General features: G+C 38.6%; 1 protein-coding gene across 3 annotated transcripts in view; it reads left to right on the top strand.

Moving 5' to 3' along the window:
• LOC110023003 (probable cinnamyl alcohol dehydrogenase 1) overlaps positions 1-16,566 on the top strand; it is an 85,144-nt gene extending 68,578 nt beyond the window's left edge. For all 3 annotated transcript variants that reach the window (XM_020722191.1, XM_020722193.1, XM_020722195.1), the window contains 5 exons: positions 5,216-5,329; positions 6,135-6,365; positions 7,221-7,506; positions 10,512-10,662; positions 16,341-16,566. In XM_020722191.1, the coding sequence (XP_020577850.1) occupies positions 5,216-5,329; positions 6,135-6,365; positions 7,221-7,506; positions 10,512-10,662; positions 16,341-16,537 (979 nt within the window). In that variant the 3' untranslated portion in view covers positions 16,538-16,566. The remainder of the gene's footprint in view (positions 1-5,215; positions 5,330-6,134; positions 6,366-7,220; positions 7,507-10,511; positions 10,663-16,340) is intronic.
• Positions 16,567-17,340: the final 774 nt, after the last annotated feature.

Genomic DNA, 17,340 nt, shown 5'->3' with positions numbered 1-17,340 from the left:
ATAAACTTGCAAGAAGATTAAACAATGCGAGAAAATCCATCACGAAAGTCAAAAAATAAGTCGTAGAAATCACAAACAAAAAAAACCCTTAGCCACATATGAAAGACCAAGACTTAGTGTAAGACATTGGCAGAAGTGGAGGCTCAGAGCTGGACTGTGTGCTTCCCGATCTTGAACAAGAGTTATCAGCCCGACAATCTACAGAAGGTCGGGAAGATAGTCCTTAACCTCAATCCAAATGACTAGCCGTGGACCTTTATAAATTTGCATAGAAAAATTTTCATGCAAAAGTAATTTTCATGCAAAAGTTATTTAAATCTTTTTTTTATGCAGAGTTCTTTTAACATGCGAAAGAGATTTTTGTTTTATTGTTTCACTCTAATCGTGCTAGAACTACTGATAACCTAAGAGTGTCTGGGGCAACGATCCCACCAAGAATCGGCGAATAGTATCATAGGTACTTCCCTCTCCCTTATTGAAGATCCTTGAGGTAGGAAATACTATTATAATAATCTAACATCGTATCCCTCGTTTAAGCACACATAAACAATGTCGTCATCGTCCTTGCCACTTAGACCCTTAGACTTATCCTAGTTTGCTGATTCATATGTGGCGTTAACAAATTTCTCCAATTGTTAGGAGGATTTGAGTGTAATATCCAAGCTCAAATCCCGATGCACTGAGTTTCATTGTAGGTTAAGTCATTGTGGGAATTTCACTGTTGATTTAATTAAGGAAACATGAACTACGTCTCAGTGTATTTTCATGTCTGACATCTTAATCAGTTTGTGAATCAGGGTCAAGTGTCAAGTTTCGTTATTTATTCGAAAATTAAGTGGATGAACGCTCACCTAGGGTGTGCTCTTAAAATCTAGGAAGCCTATGCTGAGAATTAGGTGGATGGACTCTCACCTAGGGTGTGCTCCTCAGGATGAACTCTCACCTGGGGTGTGCTTCTAAAATCTAGGAAGCCTATGCTGAAAATTAGGTGGATGAGCTCTCACCTAGGGTATGCTCCTAAAATCTAGGAGACCTACACTGAGAATTAGGTAGATGGGTTCTTTCCTAGGGCGTGCTCCTAAAATCTAGGAAGCCTACATTTTAGCTTGTGCCTAAAATGATTTAAAGTGTTTTACCCCCAATTAAATGTTTTCCAACTAATCCTCAAATATTTCTAAGTGTTTTCCAAGTAATTAAATCAGAAATTCTTTTTTTTTGACTTAACCATTTAACAAAAGTAACAAAACAAACGAAAAGAGAAGGCCGACCCACTTCAAAAACTAACAAAGCCAAGGAACGAAACAATAAGTGGATCGGCCTAAAAAATTAAGTTCTTTCAAAAAGTGTAATTATATTGACCTCTGAGAAGAGTACTTAAATATATCCCAAAACACTTTAGATCGGCCTGAATGTTCCACAATTCAGAGTAAAAAAAGTAGAGCTCAAAAGCCACCAAATAAACTAAAAAAAAGTACAGCCCAAAAGCCACGAAACGGAACCAAAAAATACAACGCACAACGACACTTTCAAACAGCTCTAAACAATGGGCAATCAGTCCAAAATTTCCTCCAAAATAACAAATACAAAAATCACAAATCAGCCCAAAATCAGCACCTGAAATGACTCCAAAAATAGTTAAAAGTATCGAGCAAGGGCAGCCCGCAAACACTGCCCTATGCAACCCTTAATCCTTCCAAAATTACTGAAAAATCAGCACCAAACACGACATGTGAAATCACCGAAATAGAAACAGTTAAGGCTTCCAAAAAGAATCATAAATGTTCCCAAAGCATGTACGTTAATCGCTACGCATGTGTTTGCATATCAAAACCTAAATTCAGTCAAATGCAATTAAAGGGACTTTGCACTTTGCATGCACATCACTCAATCCCTACATATTTACAAACCCATCACTCAAATTTTGATGTTTACATACCTACTACCTTGACTATGCATAAAAAAGTGCGTTCCATGTTTAAAGGTTGAAATCGTAGTAAGTTTTATGTGATATGAAAAGTTCGGATGCCATAAACATAATGAGTAGAGTTGAGGTGTTAGATATGTAAACAAGTAGGAGATAAGTGGTATGTATGTAAGAATTGAAGTTTGAGTGTTGGATACGTAAATATGTAAGGATTGAGTGTTACAAATTTGGAAATTCCCCTCTTGAATTTTAACATAATCATGAAGCAACATTAATGTCTCTGAGCCACCATTAACAAGCGCATCTCCTTCGTTCGATTTCTTCTATTCAAGTGACAAGAACAACAATCCGAATTATATGTAATGGATGACCCATAGATTAATGTCTTAATATAAACATAAGACCAATCCGGTTACAAAACGTTATCTAACAATTAAAAAATGATTAACACCATAGGCTTAAGCCAGAAAAATATTTACTTCTAGTTCTTAATCACTCCTACGAACAATGTCAATAGTCCAAGCATGGAATGTTACACATGCCAACAGTTTTAACCTTTAAAAAAAAATTTGGCTAAGCCACAAACCTTCTTATATATGCATACCAGTTATATATTAATCATACTATTGAATGAAAACAAATTTTGCTTGATGTTTCCTCTTTCTATGATATCCAAATTCAAACCGTCCTCCACAACCATAACCAAAAGTAGAGACAGATAATCAATTAAACATAGATAAGTGCATTTCCAATAACCTTTCCGTATTTTTTTTTTCACAATAATACCAACAACATAGCTGAAATTTAATAAATCAAGAGCAATATCAATGGATAAGGGAAGCTCATAAAACCAACTAAAGCAATTAGGATGAGGCTAATGGTGATGACGAGTTTAATCTGTATAAAGGAATGTGTAAACAACCAGCGGATTGTTAGATCCCGGATAAGACTTACGAATAAGTGACAAACTTTTCTTGGGACTGCAGCAGAGGATGTCAAAGGAGTTTCAACGTCGGGTGCTATAGAGGAGGAAGACCAAGCTGAGAAGAGTGCAGAAGCAGTCTTGCACGAAGCAGAAATCGATCCCTAACCAAACAAATGAAGGAAGAGGGAGGCGGACGACTCGAGAAGTAGAGAGAGAGGGAGCAAGTGAGTTTTTTCGGTCGCTTGGCGCTTCTGTCGTGAGGAATAGAGGAGTTGGGGGGAATGAAGCCGAACAGGAGAGTCTCAGCAGGCAAGAATCTCGGTGTCGAGAGAGGAGGAGGTGAGAAGAGCTTTTTTCTGCGTGAAGAGGAGGGAGGCGGGATCGAGTTGTCGCACGAGAGAGAGAGAGCATTTGAGCCGAACGGCTATTCGGTCGGGCGAGGAAGAGAGGAGGCAGAGGCAAACCGAACAGCTGTTCAGTCGGGGGAGGAGAAGCGAGCGGTGCTCTTCGGCGCAGAGAAGAAGAAGCGAACTCGAGGGGACGAAGGTTTCTAGGCAAGCTTTAAAGGAAGAGGAGGGTTTCGAGCGGGAGGGACGAAGCGGGCGAATGCGGTGCTTCTCTGTGAAGACGGATCGAGAGAGAAGAGAGCGACGAGCTTCGGTGGTGGAGGGGATATTCGGCTAGGGATTCATCGTGGGGAAAAGAAGAAACGCGGCCAGCCGGAAGGAGCTGGATCGAGCGTGAGATTGAGGAGTTGAATCGTGCCGAGAGCCCGAGGAAGAAGCCAGCGTTCCTCTTTTTAGAACAGGAGCGGGCCAAATTAATCGAAGCAGCGTTACGCTGGGGGACTTAATTAGTTTTCGTTGATGAAGCAGATTCAAAAGGAAAATCTTTATCTTTCAATTAAAATGAGATTAAATGCCTATTTGAAATTCAAAAATTTGAAATTCAAAATTCAAAATTTTTTAACCTTTGTTCAGCCTGAGTCCAACCCGAATCGAACCTGAGTTGAATCTGGGTTGAGCCCAGGCTCGCGCCCCCACTAAGTAAAAAAACGTGCATTGATTTTCGTGTTAATTGCTCGCGTGCGGAACCGTAGTAATATGAGTGTCTTTTCAAGCTAAAGTCGACGTCCCGGACGCATCCGTGTGGTCCGTTTCGTCATCCGGAGTCGTCCGGACGAGTTCGCCGACATACAAGTCAATTCAATTCAAAATAGTGCGGGATGTATCAAATTCGTGCGTGGTGTAGCGAGTGCATTGCTGAGTCACGAGGGTTCACCTATGATCGTCCGATTCTATGGGAACTCATTTTCATACCCTCTACATGTTAGTCCTTAGCTCTTGCAACTAAGCGTTGAGTGCTTGAGACTACTCATACGAGTTCTTCACGAAAATGAGCCAAGAAGTGATTTGAAGTTCTGCGGGAGGTTGGCTCCATTGTTAGTCCGCTAGGATGGTCAATAAGAACTCCTAAAGTTAGATCCAAGGTTCTAAGAGTAGGAGATTAAGACCTCACTAAAAATGAGGTCAACACCGATATGGAACTAGCCAGTGTACCCCATCTATTAATCCATTAAAAAGAAAAAAAAAAACTCTAATTCTTCATACTTACTCAATCTATGCCGATTCAAGGTCTCCCCACACAGTCGATCTCTCGCACCGTCTGCTTCCTCGCACACTGAGATACAGAAGAACTCACCGTCATTTGCTTCGACTCTCCCGCAGTAGGCAATCACGCCATTTGCTTCTTGCCTCATGAAGGAGCATCTGCTTCGTCTGCTTCAACGTGCACGCAGACGATCCCGCCGTCAGGCTTCTGTTTCGTGCCTCCCGACTTCTTCCCACAGAGGAGATCCCCGCCCAGCTTTCTTTTTGGCAGGCAGGTAGATCGATTACAATCGTTCCTCAGCTGCAATTTCTTCTCTTTCCTGCATCTGTGCTCTCCGCAGGCTCAACCCAATTCATTTGGTTAGAAGTTTATATTGTTTCACGATTTTTATTATTTTGCATTGTAGCTATAGTGAGTTTATAGTGGCTACAATAATTTTACTTCAGCTACAATAAACTGCAGATTTTTTTTCCTTGTTTGTAATTTGCTAGAGACAGATTTTAATTTTTTTTATTATGCACTAATAGTTTATTTTTATCTCTTAATTTTCATAATTCTTTTTTTTATTATTGTGGGGCTTACGCCCGACGCCTTGGGGCTTACGCATCGCGCCATAACAGCTAAAACACCCCACCCAACATCTACACCCCACCCAACATCTACGCCTTTTAAAATATTGGCTGATATGTTAGTTCTTTGACCTGTCAACCTGATATTTTTGTAATAGATTCTTCTATTTTTTGTAAATAATGCAGGGCTCTTCAAGATGGTGATGTTTCATTAAGGATAACCCATTGTGGAGTATGTTATGCCGATGTTATCTGGACCAGAAATCAGCTGAACAATTCAATTTATCCTGTCGTGCCTGGGTAAAATCTTTTTCCCTACGCAGCCTAATTGTGCAATTTATGCGAAGAAGGGAAATTTATTGATGGGTAAAGATAATTTTTTCTTTTATCAAATTCATATGTTACACAGTTTGGACGTTGCTTTTAGCATGAAATAAAAGGATTTTGATGGGAAACTTAAATCTGTAGGATAATACTGAAAATTAAAAAAAAATTAAAAAAATTTTAAATTCAGATGCATATCCACATCTCTCGCTCAGAAATTGGTCGTTATATTTGTTGTGCACCCTCATCATACCAAGTAGTAGAGCATGCTACCAATGCAATTAGAAATAGAGTGGAGCACTTACACTAGCTACCATCAAAATAGCAGTGCATCACACTAATGATCTTTTGCCTTAGAAATATCAATCATTCTTAGTTTAAATATATTTTATCTCACAACGGAGTACAACTTAGAACATTCTTAAGTTTTTTATTTGTACTTGTGATTTCCTAAAGAACAAATCTCTCAAGTAATTGCCTTAGACTATATGTTGAATAACAGGAACATATAAATATTTAAGAAAAGTAACTGCCATTATCATCATCTTCTTTAACCCAACTATTTTGTTTGGCTTTATGAAAGTGTAAATATTAAGAATACAAGGAATGTTAAAAACCAAAAGTATCTGCAGCATACATGTAACCCAAAAATTTTAGGTTAATAAGTGATAAACTTTGGCAGCGCAGTTTCTTGTTTATCTTATTTGTAGAATTCCTAATAATATATAATTTTGCAATTAAATTTAAAATAATGTTGTTGGTTTGTGGTGATTTGGCTCAGGCATGAGATTGTTGGGGTTGTGACTACAGTTAGCACTGGTGTTACAGACTTCAAGATTGGAGATATTGTCGGTGTTGGAACATATGTTAATTCATGCCAAACTTGCGAGTATTGTGATTCTGACAAAGAAAACAAATGCGTAAAAGGGGCAACTTTTACATTCAATGGCATTGACATAGATGGCACAATTACTAAAGGGGGATATTCCAGTTATATTGTTGTCAATCAAAGGCAGGTTACACTTCTATCTCATTTTGTTTTCCTTTGTGTGATAAAAGTTTTAGAATTTTTGTTGTTATTATTATTATTATTTATCTTTGTTGAATATGATGTTCTGAAAATATTCATTTGAAATCATGATCCAAGGATGAAATTGAAGTGGGTACATTTCATATGTGACTCTTCATATTTGTAAATCAGATTTTAGATTTTAAGAACCCAAAACATGCATTTTTAAAACTCTATTTAGATATGTAGAAATATGCCAAACCTGGGTTTCTGCGTGCTCAAAATTCATCCAGGAATGGAAGCTCGCAGCATATGGTTTCATTGAACTGTTCATGGTTTGATTGAAGAGTTGTTGATTAGTTGTCAGGGAGGAATATCCATGATGTCGTGATTAATTAAAAGGTGATACAATAATCAATATAGTTACACGATTATTTATGGGGAGTCATTTTAGTTCTAGATTATATAAAGGTCTGATTTTGTCCTTGGACTCATAAAATATGAGACAAAATTGTCTCTGTTAATGGTAATGGAAATTTTACTTAAAAATGAACGGCTGGTTGAATGGTATTTTCGAATTTTACATTTTCTTTATCAAAATTTACGGAACTGAATTTCTTGGTAACATTCCTTATATTTCTCACTTTATTTTTAAATGGTCTATGATGAAATTAATATATATATACACACACACATATATATATATATATATTAAGAATTATTATTGATAAATTACCTATGAAATATCACAACTTAAAAAAATTTTGTGATGCTTTGCAATGATTAGTCCAAGTTTCTGATAAGCTTCATAATTAATGCAATAACTTTTGACAGCAAAATTTTTTTCCCATCCTACAGATACTGCTTCAAGATACCTGATGGTTACCCTCCAGAATTGGCAGCACCTTTGCTTTGTGCAGGTATCACTGTGTATGCTCCATTTATACACCATCATATGAACCAACGCGGCAAGTCTCTAGGAGTCATTGGCCTCGGCGGCCTTGGTCATATGGCAGTTAAGTATGGAAAAGCTTTTGGTTTGAAGGTAGTGGTATTTAGTACAAGTTTATCCAAGAAAGACGAAGCACTGGAAATCCTTGGTGCAGATGAGTTTGTGCTGTCTTCAGATGAGCAAAAAATGCAGGTGTATGTTGCAACCTACTTTCTTCTCTTTGGCTTAAAATATTGTTTGCTGAACAGTTTGCTTACTTAGGGTCTGTTTGGGGCAGCTGCAACTTATTGAATAATCTGATTATAAGCTTGGTGCGGTGGCTATTACAAATTTTTATTTTTTTGGGAAAGCCAGACCGCATCGACCGCATCCATGAAGCTGCACCTAGATAGGTGCAGTGTGAAAACACTGTTTTCAGCGTTTTGAAAACTAATAATCTGTCAAAACGCAATTCACTCAAACAAATCTGGTGCGTTTTCAAAACGCCACCACAGCAAATAAGCTCGGGCCCTTATTTGATCCTTCATTTTAGCCTCTAAAAAGTTGGTAATAGTTATTCGTACTTTATTATGACCAATAGTTTCACTAGCCTTCTGGTGTGCTGATGTTTCAAGTGCGTATTATTCTTCTTGATGGATGAGCATAGTTGCATCATTTTAGAAATATCCACAACGAATGTTCCTATAGTTATTGCAAAATGTTTATTGGAAACTTTGATTGGATAGACTTGTTCATTGACAAGTTTGTTGATAGGTGATTGTACCTTGTCGCACCTGCTGGAAGATTTCATATCATGTAAGGTAAGCTTGTAAAGGTCTAGAAAATTGAGTGGTGGCTCACTACTTGTAAAGGTTTGCCAAATATAAAACAGAATGATTGAAGTAGTGTAGACGAAATTTAAATAAAAAAATCTGCACAAAGGTACAAGAGGTTCTATGTATTATTTAAAATGAGGAGCAGTTTAACATTTTCTTTAAAAAAATCACTTAATAGCCTTGTCTTGAAAAAAGACTGGAGTAATATATTTGAATTGATTGGTTGATAATAAGATCAGGAGGGTTAGGAAACCCAATAAATTATTCTCTAGCAAATGCAAGCCTGTCATAAATGTATATAATATCAAGGTTAGGATGCCCCCATCGAGGACTTGCCCATGATAGAAAGGGAGAAATGAGTTCTTAGTCTCAAAATCTCAAATTTTAGTAGAAATAAGAATTGGTTTAACCCAAACATGAAGGCTGTTTTTGTTGAGGAGAATTTGATTCTTGATGAAAAGATAATGGGAACTGGATGGATGTTGCCTGTTGAGTTCTAGAGGCTCTTGCTCCCCAACAGTATCAGCAAAAGATCAGGGAACACTTCGAATGGTCGAAACAATATCTATTGGTGCTTGAATGACATGAAGTTGAAATTGCATGGGAAACATTTAGCACCATAACTGATGTTGGCGATGGAATAACCTCGTCAAGTAAAACAGCGTGAGTAGATGATGATGATGATGACATGGAAACCAAGGAATGATCTCGAGGCGTGAGAAGACAGTAAGCGTGATGCACATAACTTTTTGAGCATAAGTTAAAAAGTGAGAGCAAGATTGAGACATTCAGGGTGTTATCCAGGGCATCAATGTTGGAGATAGCATGGGCATTGCTCCACTCGGATGTCTACGCCCCTTATGAGAGAAGGTGCAAGGGCAGCTATGCTGGTTAAACTTGAAAGCAAATGACAGACAAAACGCCTAGTGTGTAACCACGCTTAGAGGGGCACGTAATGAATGATTGATGAGAGATCTCAAAGGGAGGGATTAAGAGCGGACATGAGCTGCCATAAGAAGCATGAAGGTCACATAGGAAGACTATGAGCAATGATTGCAGGCTAGAAATATCTGGCAGCACATGAATGGGACAATGTTGTGTGATGGGTATGTACAACAAGCATGCAGGCCATGGTTGTGACTTGTGTAGGACGATCACATGATCACAAAAAATTTTTTAATAGAAGTTATAAATGTTGGTTTTTTTTATTATATTCTTTATATTAATTGTTAAAAACATAGTGTCAATGGCCTATTATGCCTTCTTTTTAACAGGTATTTTGTACTCCCATATCCACTTCATATTGCATTCATATCTCATGTTAGGATTTATGCTTCATAAATGATAGAACATAGCCTTGAATTGCCACAATGAAGGACAAAAGTTTGACGCAAAATTGTTAGAAGCTATTTTTAATAATAGAAGCAATATGGTTGGAAGGCAATGCCATAAAATAAAATAAAATAAAATAAAATAAAAATTGTGAAAGAATGTGCACTTAATATTCAATTTTCCTCTTGGTGTTAGGGTTTCTCCTGTGATTTATAGCCTCATCAACTCGACCTATCTAAGTATTATTAGAATTGGAAAGATACCTCTTCATTCGAAGGCAAGATAATAATAATAATAATAATAAAGAAAAGAAAACTGGTTACAAACCTGATGTTCATTGGTTCAAACATATTTGGTTTAAGGGTTCTTATGTCAAATAATCTAATCATCATCACGCAGACTTGTATGGCTCATGGGCTTTTTGTGATTAGTAGACTTGGAAGTTTTAATTGTCTAATACGTCCTTTCCTATTACTTCCTATCATAGAAGTAAATCACGGGCTGCTCATAAATTTTGAAAATGAAACATGAAAGAGGACTGACTGGCTTAATGAGGTATGTGAATTGCCATTAAAATGGAGGCTTGCCACACGATTTTTCTGGGTTCTTATTTTTGATGCACACAAGTTTCTTAAGTCTTGATGCAGCTGCACTCTATGCTGGCCTTTTTGACTGCTCTATCGTCCTTTTTTCTACATCAATGCCTCTCCAATCTTTCACACACTTTTTTTTGCTACTAGATGTCATGGCTACAATATCCCTAAAATTTTGGTGTTTTTGGAGCTTTTTGGAGGAGTTGCATATTGTTATTTTATCTGCAGGTTGTTTTTATATACTATTACTGCTTTGTTTCATTGGATTTTTATGCACTAGAGGTGATTAAGCTTATATTATTCCTTGTTATGAGGCTTCTTTCCATTCTTCTTGTCTTTTACAATCTTCTATATCTCAGGTGTCATGTTTCCTCTAGCTACTCATAAGTCAACTTTTCTCTGTTTCAGATCTGTTTTCAACTATTTTGTATAAAATGGTTATTTGTCTTTCTTGTAGACACTGTCTAACTCCCTGGACTTTATTATTGATACGTCATCTGGGCCTCACCCATTTGAGCCTTACATGTCTATTTTGAAGACAGAAGGAACCCTGGTTCTGGTTGGCGTACCCGGTGAAATTAAAGTGTCTCCTGGATCCCTCATTTTTGGTATGTCCCTTTTTTATTAGTAAAAACTTTTTCCCATACCAAATAAATCATGAAAATGAAAATATAAAAAAGTATGAGAATATTTTGACCAGAATTTAGTCAAGTTTACTTTTTAAAAATTATAAATTTATTACAATATGTAATAAGAAGTTGAGTTTTTCTATTTCACTTTCTCAAAGTAGGTTTTCGAAATTTTATGACACATTGCTTGGGCTGGATCAACCGGTCTAGCTTGTTCGTGTCGGTCCAATAGGGAGGCTGGATCGGATGACACACCAGTATTATTGCCAGACTCTCCCTCCGCTTGTCTTCGCTATCGCCATCCTCACCCAAACCCACTACCATTGTCGCTAGCCTATATGCTGTCACTGCCTGCCACCTACACGCAACTCCAATTTTTGCAGTCGACCTCTCTACACCATAACCTACCGCCTCTCCATCTTCTTACAACTCCACCAGTATTCACCTTTTCTTCCATCTACCGTCCTGTTGTCGCAAACCCTTAGGCCACCTCCCTTTCGTTGCCTAACAGGATTCGCCCCTCTGTCCTGGTCTTAGGGGCTCGTTTGTGCTTGTGTTTTTTATTTCCTATTTTAAGAACATTTGTGTGATTCCTTTTGAAGTTTTCAACAATAATATTTTGCGTATTGTGTTTCTCGGGTTAACTTCAGTATCGTTTGTTATCAAAACTAGCTTGACCCTAGTCATATCCTAAGGTTTCCTAGCATCCGACTTATCCCTCCATCAAAAATTTTTTCTTTCATATTCTTAACCACCCTTCTGATCCCAAAGCCTAATCATGTCACTATAGGGATACATGTCGGAACCTACCATGGACGAGATACAGTGGGAGATCCTCTGACCTCAATAGAGGCTCTCAGAGATTGATAATGAAACCCATGAGGAGATTACCCTCAACCTTGATCTAGAGAGTTGAAGGAGAGACATGAGTGAATATCTGAATCTATTCCATAGGGAAGACATCCTTAACGAGGAATACCAACTTCGTTGCTTCAGGATTCAGTATCAAAAGAGGCCGAGAGAGGAGCCCACATATATGGAGGCCATAAGGACTTCGACATCAAAGTGGATCGACCAGAATTTGATGGAGGTATGGATTTAGATGAATTTATCGACTAGCAACAATTTGTTGAGCGAATCTTCAAATATAAGGGGGTGTCAGAGGATAAGCGGGTAAAATTAGCAGCAATCAAGTTGAAAAGGAGCCTCTTTGTGTTGGGATAGTTTGCAGAGACAGAGGAAAAGAGAAGATAATGATAAGATTATCAAATGGGAAAGGTGAGGAGAAAGATGCAGAGGAAATACCTTCCACCTCATTTCCATCAGGACATGTTTTTGAGACTCCACCTACAACAGAGAAATCTTTCAGTTGAGGAATTCAAAGCACGGTTCAACCAATTGCAGATGAAGTGTGAGTTGGTCGAAACAGAAAAACACCATAGCCCACTATCTAGAGGACTAGAAGCCTGCTATTAACAATGTTTTGCAGTTACAACCATACTAGTCGTTGGTGGATGTTCAAACATTAGCCTTAATGGTGAAAAACAACAAAAACAAAGCAAGCAACAATATTCATTCAAACAACAGTCTTCAGTCAAGAAGTCACCTGCTACTATTGCAATCGACAAGGGAAACTCTGGCTGAGTTGGCAAGACAGAATAGGGGAGTCATTAGATAGATCCAAGTGGAAGGAACTGGAAAAGGGTAGTACTTACAGTACAATACCTACCAGGAGTTGTTTCAGGCGTTGCAGCTACGGATACATAGCCTTCAGCTGTCCCATGAGTCACATTCACAGATCAGGCTGTCGGTAAGGAGGTGGAGGACAAGGAGCCTCTAGGGTGATGAGGGAGAGTTGTTAGTCATTCAAAGAGTTCTACAGTCAAAGCCGAAATGAAATCAACCATAGCTGAGGCACAGTATCTTTCACATCAAGTGTACGGTAAAATGTAAGTTTGCAGGTTCATCATCGACTGTTGGAGTTATGAAAATATGTGTCCACATTGATGGTAAAAAAATTGTGATTGGCTTTTCAAAAATATCTCCAATCCTATTCATTTACTTGGTTGAAGAGGGAAATATGATACACGTGGATAAACAATGCTTTGCCGAATTTTCAATTGAGAATCAGTGACAGGAGCAAGTGTGGTGTGATTTGGTTCTGATGGACGTATGTCATATTTTTTTTGGAGTAATCTTGGCAGTTTGACCGCAAGACTCAACACGTCGACTTCAAGAATACTCTTTTAAAAAGGATAAGAAACACATCGTATTGTTTGTTTTTAAGGATGCAAGAGGTGTAGGCGACAAATAGGAGGCGTTAATCTCAATGGCCACATTCATGCACTCAATTCGAGATTTTTTAGTGGTACTGGTATTGGTCCTACTAGAGGGAAACGAGGAGGAGAGTGATATATCATCACCACTACAACTACTACATGTCTTTCAGGATGTGATGAACGACAGTCTTATAGAGGAATTATCATCACTGAGGGTCATTCAACACGCCATAGATCTCATCCCAGGATCAGTGCTGCCAAATCGGTCTGCCAACAGATTGAGACCCGTGGAGTACGAAGAGTTGCAATAACAGGTACATATCTTGTCAAAAGAGGGCTGATTAGAGAGAGTACCAGTCTGTGTGTTGTCTCCACATAAATGACACCTAAGGACGATTCATGGCTGATGTGCATTTACAGCAGAGCCATCAACAAGATTACTGTTAAGTACCGATTTCCCATACCTCTTCTAGACTACCCCTTGGATCAGTTACATGGAGCCACCATCTTTTCTAAGGTTGATTTACGCAGACGAGTGTAAAACCGCTTTCAAGGCCCGAGATGGTTTATACTAGTGGACAGTTATGCTCTTCGGATTGTTAAACGCGCTCAACACTTTTACACGGTTAATGAATCAGGTCTTTCGGAGCCACATTGAAAAATTTGTAATGGTCTACTTTGAAAACATTCTGGTGTACAACCAGTCTGAGGAAGAACACTGATAACACCTGAGGGCGGTATTTGAGGTATTACGAGCAGAGAATCTATATGTCCATCCAAAGAAATGATAATTTATGACAAACCATATATGTTTTTTGGGTTATATCGTGTCTAGTGCAGGCTTTCAGATGGATCTTACGAAGATCGAGACCATTGTGAGTTAGACTGCACTGTAGTCATTCATCGAGCTGAGACAATTTTTGGGACTAGCGACATTTTACTGGCGATTCATCCGGAGTTTCAATACCATCTCCACCCTTCTGACAGAGCATTTTGAACGCAGAGAAATTCCAGTGGGCAGAGGCAACTCAACATAGTTTTAATGCACTCAAGGAGAAGGTGACCCAGGCGTCAATCTTAACATTACCAAACTTCAACCGGCTGTTCGTGGTAGAGTGTGAGGCATCTGTTGTGGGAATAGGAGCAGTGTTGAGCCGGGGAGGTCACCCAATCCTCCTGAATGATTTTAGGAGGAAATACTCGATGTGCGACAAGAAGTTTTATGTTATTGTGAGAGCTCTTGAGAACTAGAGCAATTAACTACTGACCAACGAGTTGACATTGTTCAAGGACCACGAAGCCTTGAAATTTTTAAACAACCAGAGCAAACTGAAGGGTCATCTTGCAACTTTGGTGGAGTTCTTAGCATCATTCCAGTTCATGCTTAAACACAAGGCAAGGAGTCAAAACCAGTTAGCAAACTCACTGAGATTGATCACTGCGATGCAAACTCGCATCGTGGGCTTTGAGTTAGTAAATGAGCTTTACAAGATGGATGAGGATTTCAGAAAAATCTTGGAGTAGTGTCAGGAGAAGCCTAATAGGCAGTAATAAAGAGTTGATGAGTACTTGTTATGCCAGAGTAAGTTGTGTATTCTTAGCTATTCGCTGAGGTAGTCCATTGTTCATGAAAACCACAGTGGAGGATTCACAGAGAATTTTGGCAAGGACTAGACTCGCACTTGTGAGGGAGCACTTTTTTTGGCCCCAACTAGCGAGAGATGTGGAGTGGCACGCCAGACAATGCATGATTTATCATATGAAAAAAATCAAGGGCAAAATGTAGGGTTATACACCTATTACCAGTACCAGAGGCACTGTGGCTAGATGTTAGCATGAAATTTGTGGCGGGCTCTCGCGGACACAACAGAACAAGGATTTATTCATGGTCATGGTGGGTCAATTCTCGAAGATGACATATTTTGTAGTGTGCCACTGTAGATTATATACATCACATATCGTTGACTTGTATTTCAAGGAGATTGTGAGACTGCACTGGATACCTGGACCATCTCTTCAGATAGGTATTTCAAGCCTCGAGTTGCTTCTGGAGGACTCTGTAGGACTATGCACTAATCTTCAATTCAGTTCTGCAGCTAACCCTATAGGAAGGTCAGACGAAGGTAGTGAACAGGAGCCTTGGAAGAATAATAAGTAGTGGGATTTGATTCTACCGCTGGCCGAGTTTGCTTGCAACAAATCCGTAAGTCACACTATGGGACACATCCCATTTAAGATTGTGTACTGGCGCAACTCGCTCACTCCACTTTAATTGGTATCCCTCCCGCCGACATAAAAAATTAGTGAGAATGTTGAGGAACGAGTGCACAAGATTCAAAATCTCCATGAGTTTGTTGGGAAGGAAATCACTAAACATAACCAAAAGTACCAAACAAAAGCAAACAAGTCTAGAGAGAATATGACTTTTCAAGATGGGGACCTAGTCTGGATCCGGTTGAAGAAAGAAAGATTCTCGGTGGGAGCATTCGAAAAACTCAAGCCCTGAGCCGATGTATCTTTTATAATACTCCGGGCTGAATGAGAACGCTTACATAATCGACCTGCCAATAGACTACAATGTTTATGCTATATTCAATGTCGCGAACTTCACACCGAACTACGTGGACCCAAAAGTTTCAACAAATGAAGTTGAAACTTTCTAAACTTAGGGAGACTAACGTAGGGTTGGGGCTAGACCGACCGGTCCAGGATGTTTGTGCCGGTTTAGCATGGAGGATGGACCGGCCGACACTCCAATGGGACGGGACCTCTCCCGATTTTGCCTACTATAAATATATGTTGTTGTCTAGGGTTTTAGTTTTTGCTGATTTTAAGTTTTCGCCTCTAGTCGTTCTGCTCCCTATTAAGGTTGTATCTGAGAACAGGTGGTGTTCTGACTGTATCTTGTTCCGAAGTGGTGACTACCTCAACCTACCACCTAATCCTTTTTCACTGCTCACTGTTTCCATCCTCGCATCTTCTTTCTTGGTGTCACTACCAGACCCTTCCCTCCACTTGCTATCGCTGCCGCCAGTCTCGTCCAACCCCACTGCCATTGTTTCCAAGCCATTCTACACCCCTACTCCTGCCTCCATCACCGCCCCTCCCAGGCCATCTCCCTTTCTTTGTGCAGCCTGATTCACCCCCTTCTTCCTCGCCCAAGGTGCTCGTTTGTGCTTGTGTTCTTTATTTCTTGTTTTAAGAATACTTTTCTGTGATATCTTTTGAAGTTTTCAACAATAATATTTTGTATTCTGTATTTTTCAGGTAAACTCTGATATCATTTTAATCAACATGTTCTCACATCATATTTTTAAAATTTTTAAAATATCTGAAATTAGTGCAAAGTTGCGTGAGATGTTCAATTCCTCATTGTAGGCTCAAAGACTATTTCTGGGAGCGCAGTGGGCGGTACAAAAGACATCAAAGAGATGTTAGAGTTCAGTGCTGCCAATAAAATATACCCAAAGATTGAACTAATTCCAATCACATATATCAACGAGGCACTCGACAGGCTTGTTAAGAGGGACGTCAAGTACCGCTTTGTCATCGATATTGAGAATTCTCTCAAATAAGCAAGTTAAAATAAATAAATAAATAAATAAATAAAACAAAATAACTGCATCATCTCCCTCACGCCCGACACCAAGAGCTGCGGTGAGTGCTTGTGCGTGTATTGTGTCTTAAGTCGTGGTCTGTTGTTTGGCGGGATTCACTGTAAGTCCACTCAGGTCACGGGTTCAATCTCCAGTGGCATTAGGTTCTCGAATATTTAGATACATGATGTCGGCTCTCATCATCATAGGGCCTAGCGCATGGGAAATCGGTATTTGGGCGTCTGCCAAATACCAATTTTCTTATTATATATGTATTATATTAAAATGCCGAATATTTCTCATGGATCCAACTCGAATGACACATTTAGCTTTTTTTTTTAATATAATATTTTTGTTGTTTGTAATAAAAAACTAAATTATACTTCAATTTATAACTTTTTTTTTAATATAATATTTTTGTTGTTTGTAATAAAAAACTAAATTATACTTCAATTTATAACACTGTTGACTCTTTTTTGGATATTGTTGGATTGAAAATCTTTATAAATACTGTATTTTACTCTGCAAACAGCTTTCGTTTGTATTAGCTTTTTTTTTCCCCCCATTTTGACAGTGCAATTTGAACTTCTTGTTCTGTAGATCATGGTTTAAAGTATCAGTTTTAGAATTTCCTCCAGGAATATTGATTCTGAAAATTTTGCTGACAATTGCATCATGATTTATTTATTTATTTGATAAACTAAGAGCAATTTTATATTACATATGATTCAAAACATCATTAATATATATATATATATATATATATATATATATATATAATA

Source organism: Phalaenopsis equestris, unplaced genomic scaffold (assembly GCF_001263595.1).
Source record: "Phalaenopsis equestris unplaced genomic scaffold, ASM126359v1 Scaffold000204, whole genome shotgun sequence".
Classification (NCBI taxonomy): domain Eukaryota; kingdom Viridiplantae; phylum Streptophyta; class Magnoliopsida; order Asparagales; family Orchidaceae; genus Phalaenopsis; species Phalaenopsis equestris.
This window is presented reverse-complemented; position numbering and strand designations above follow the sequence as displayed.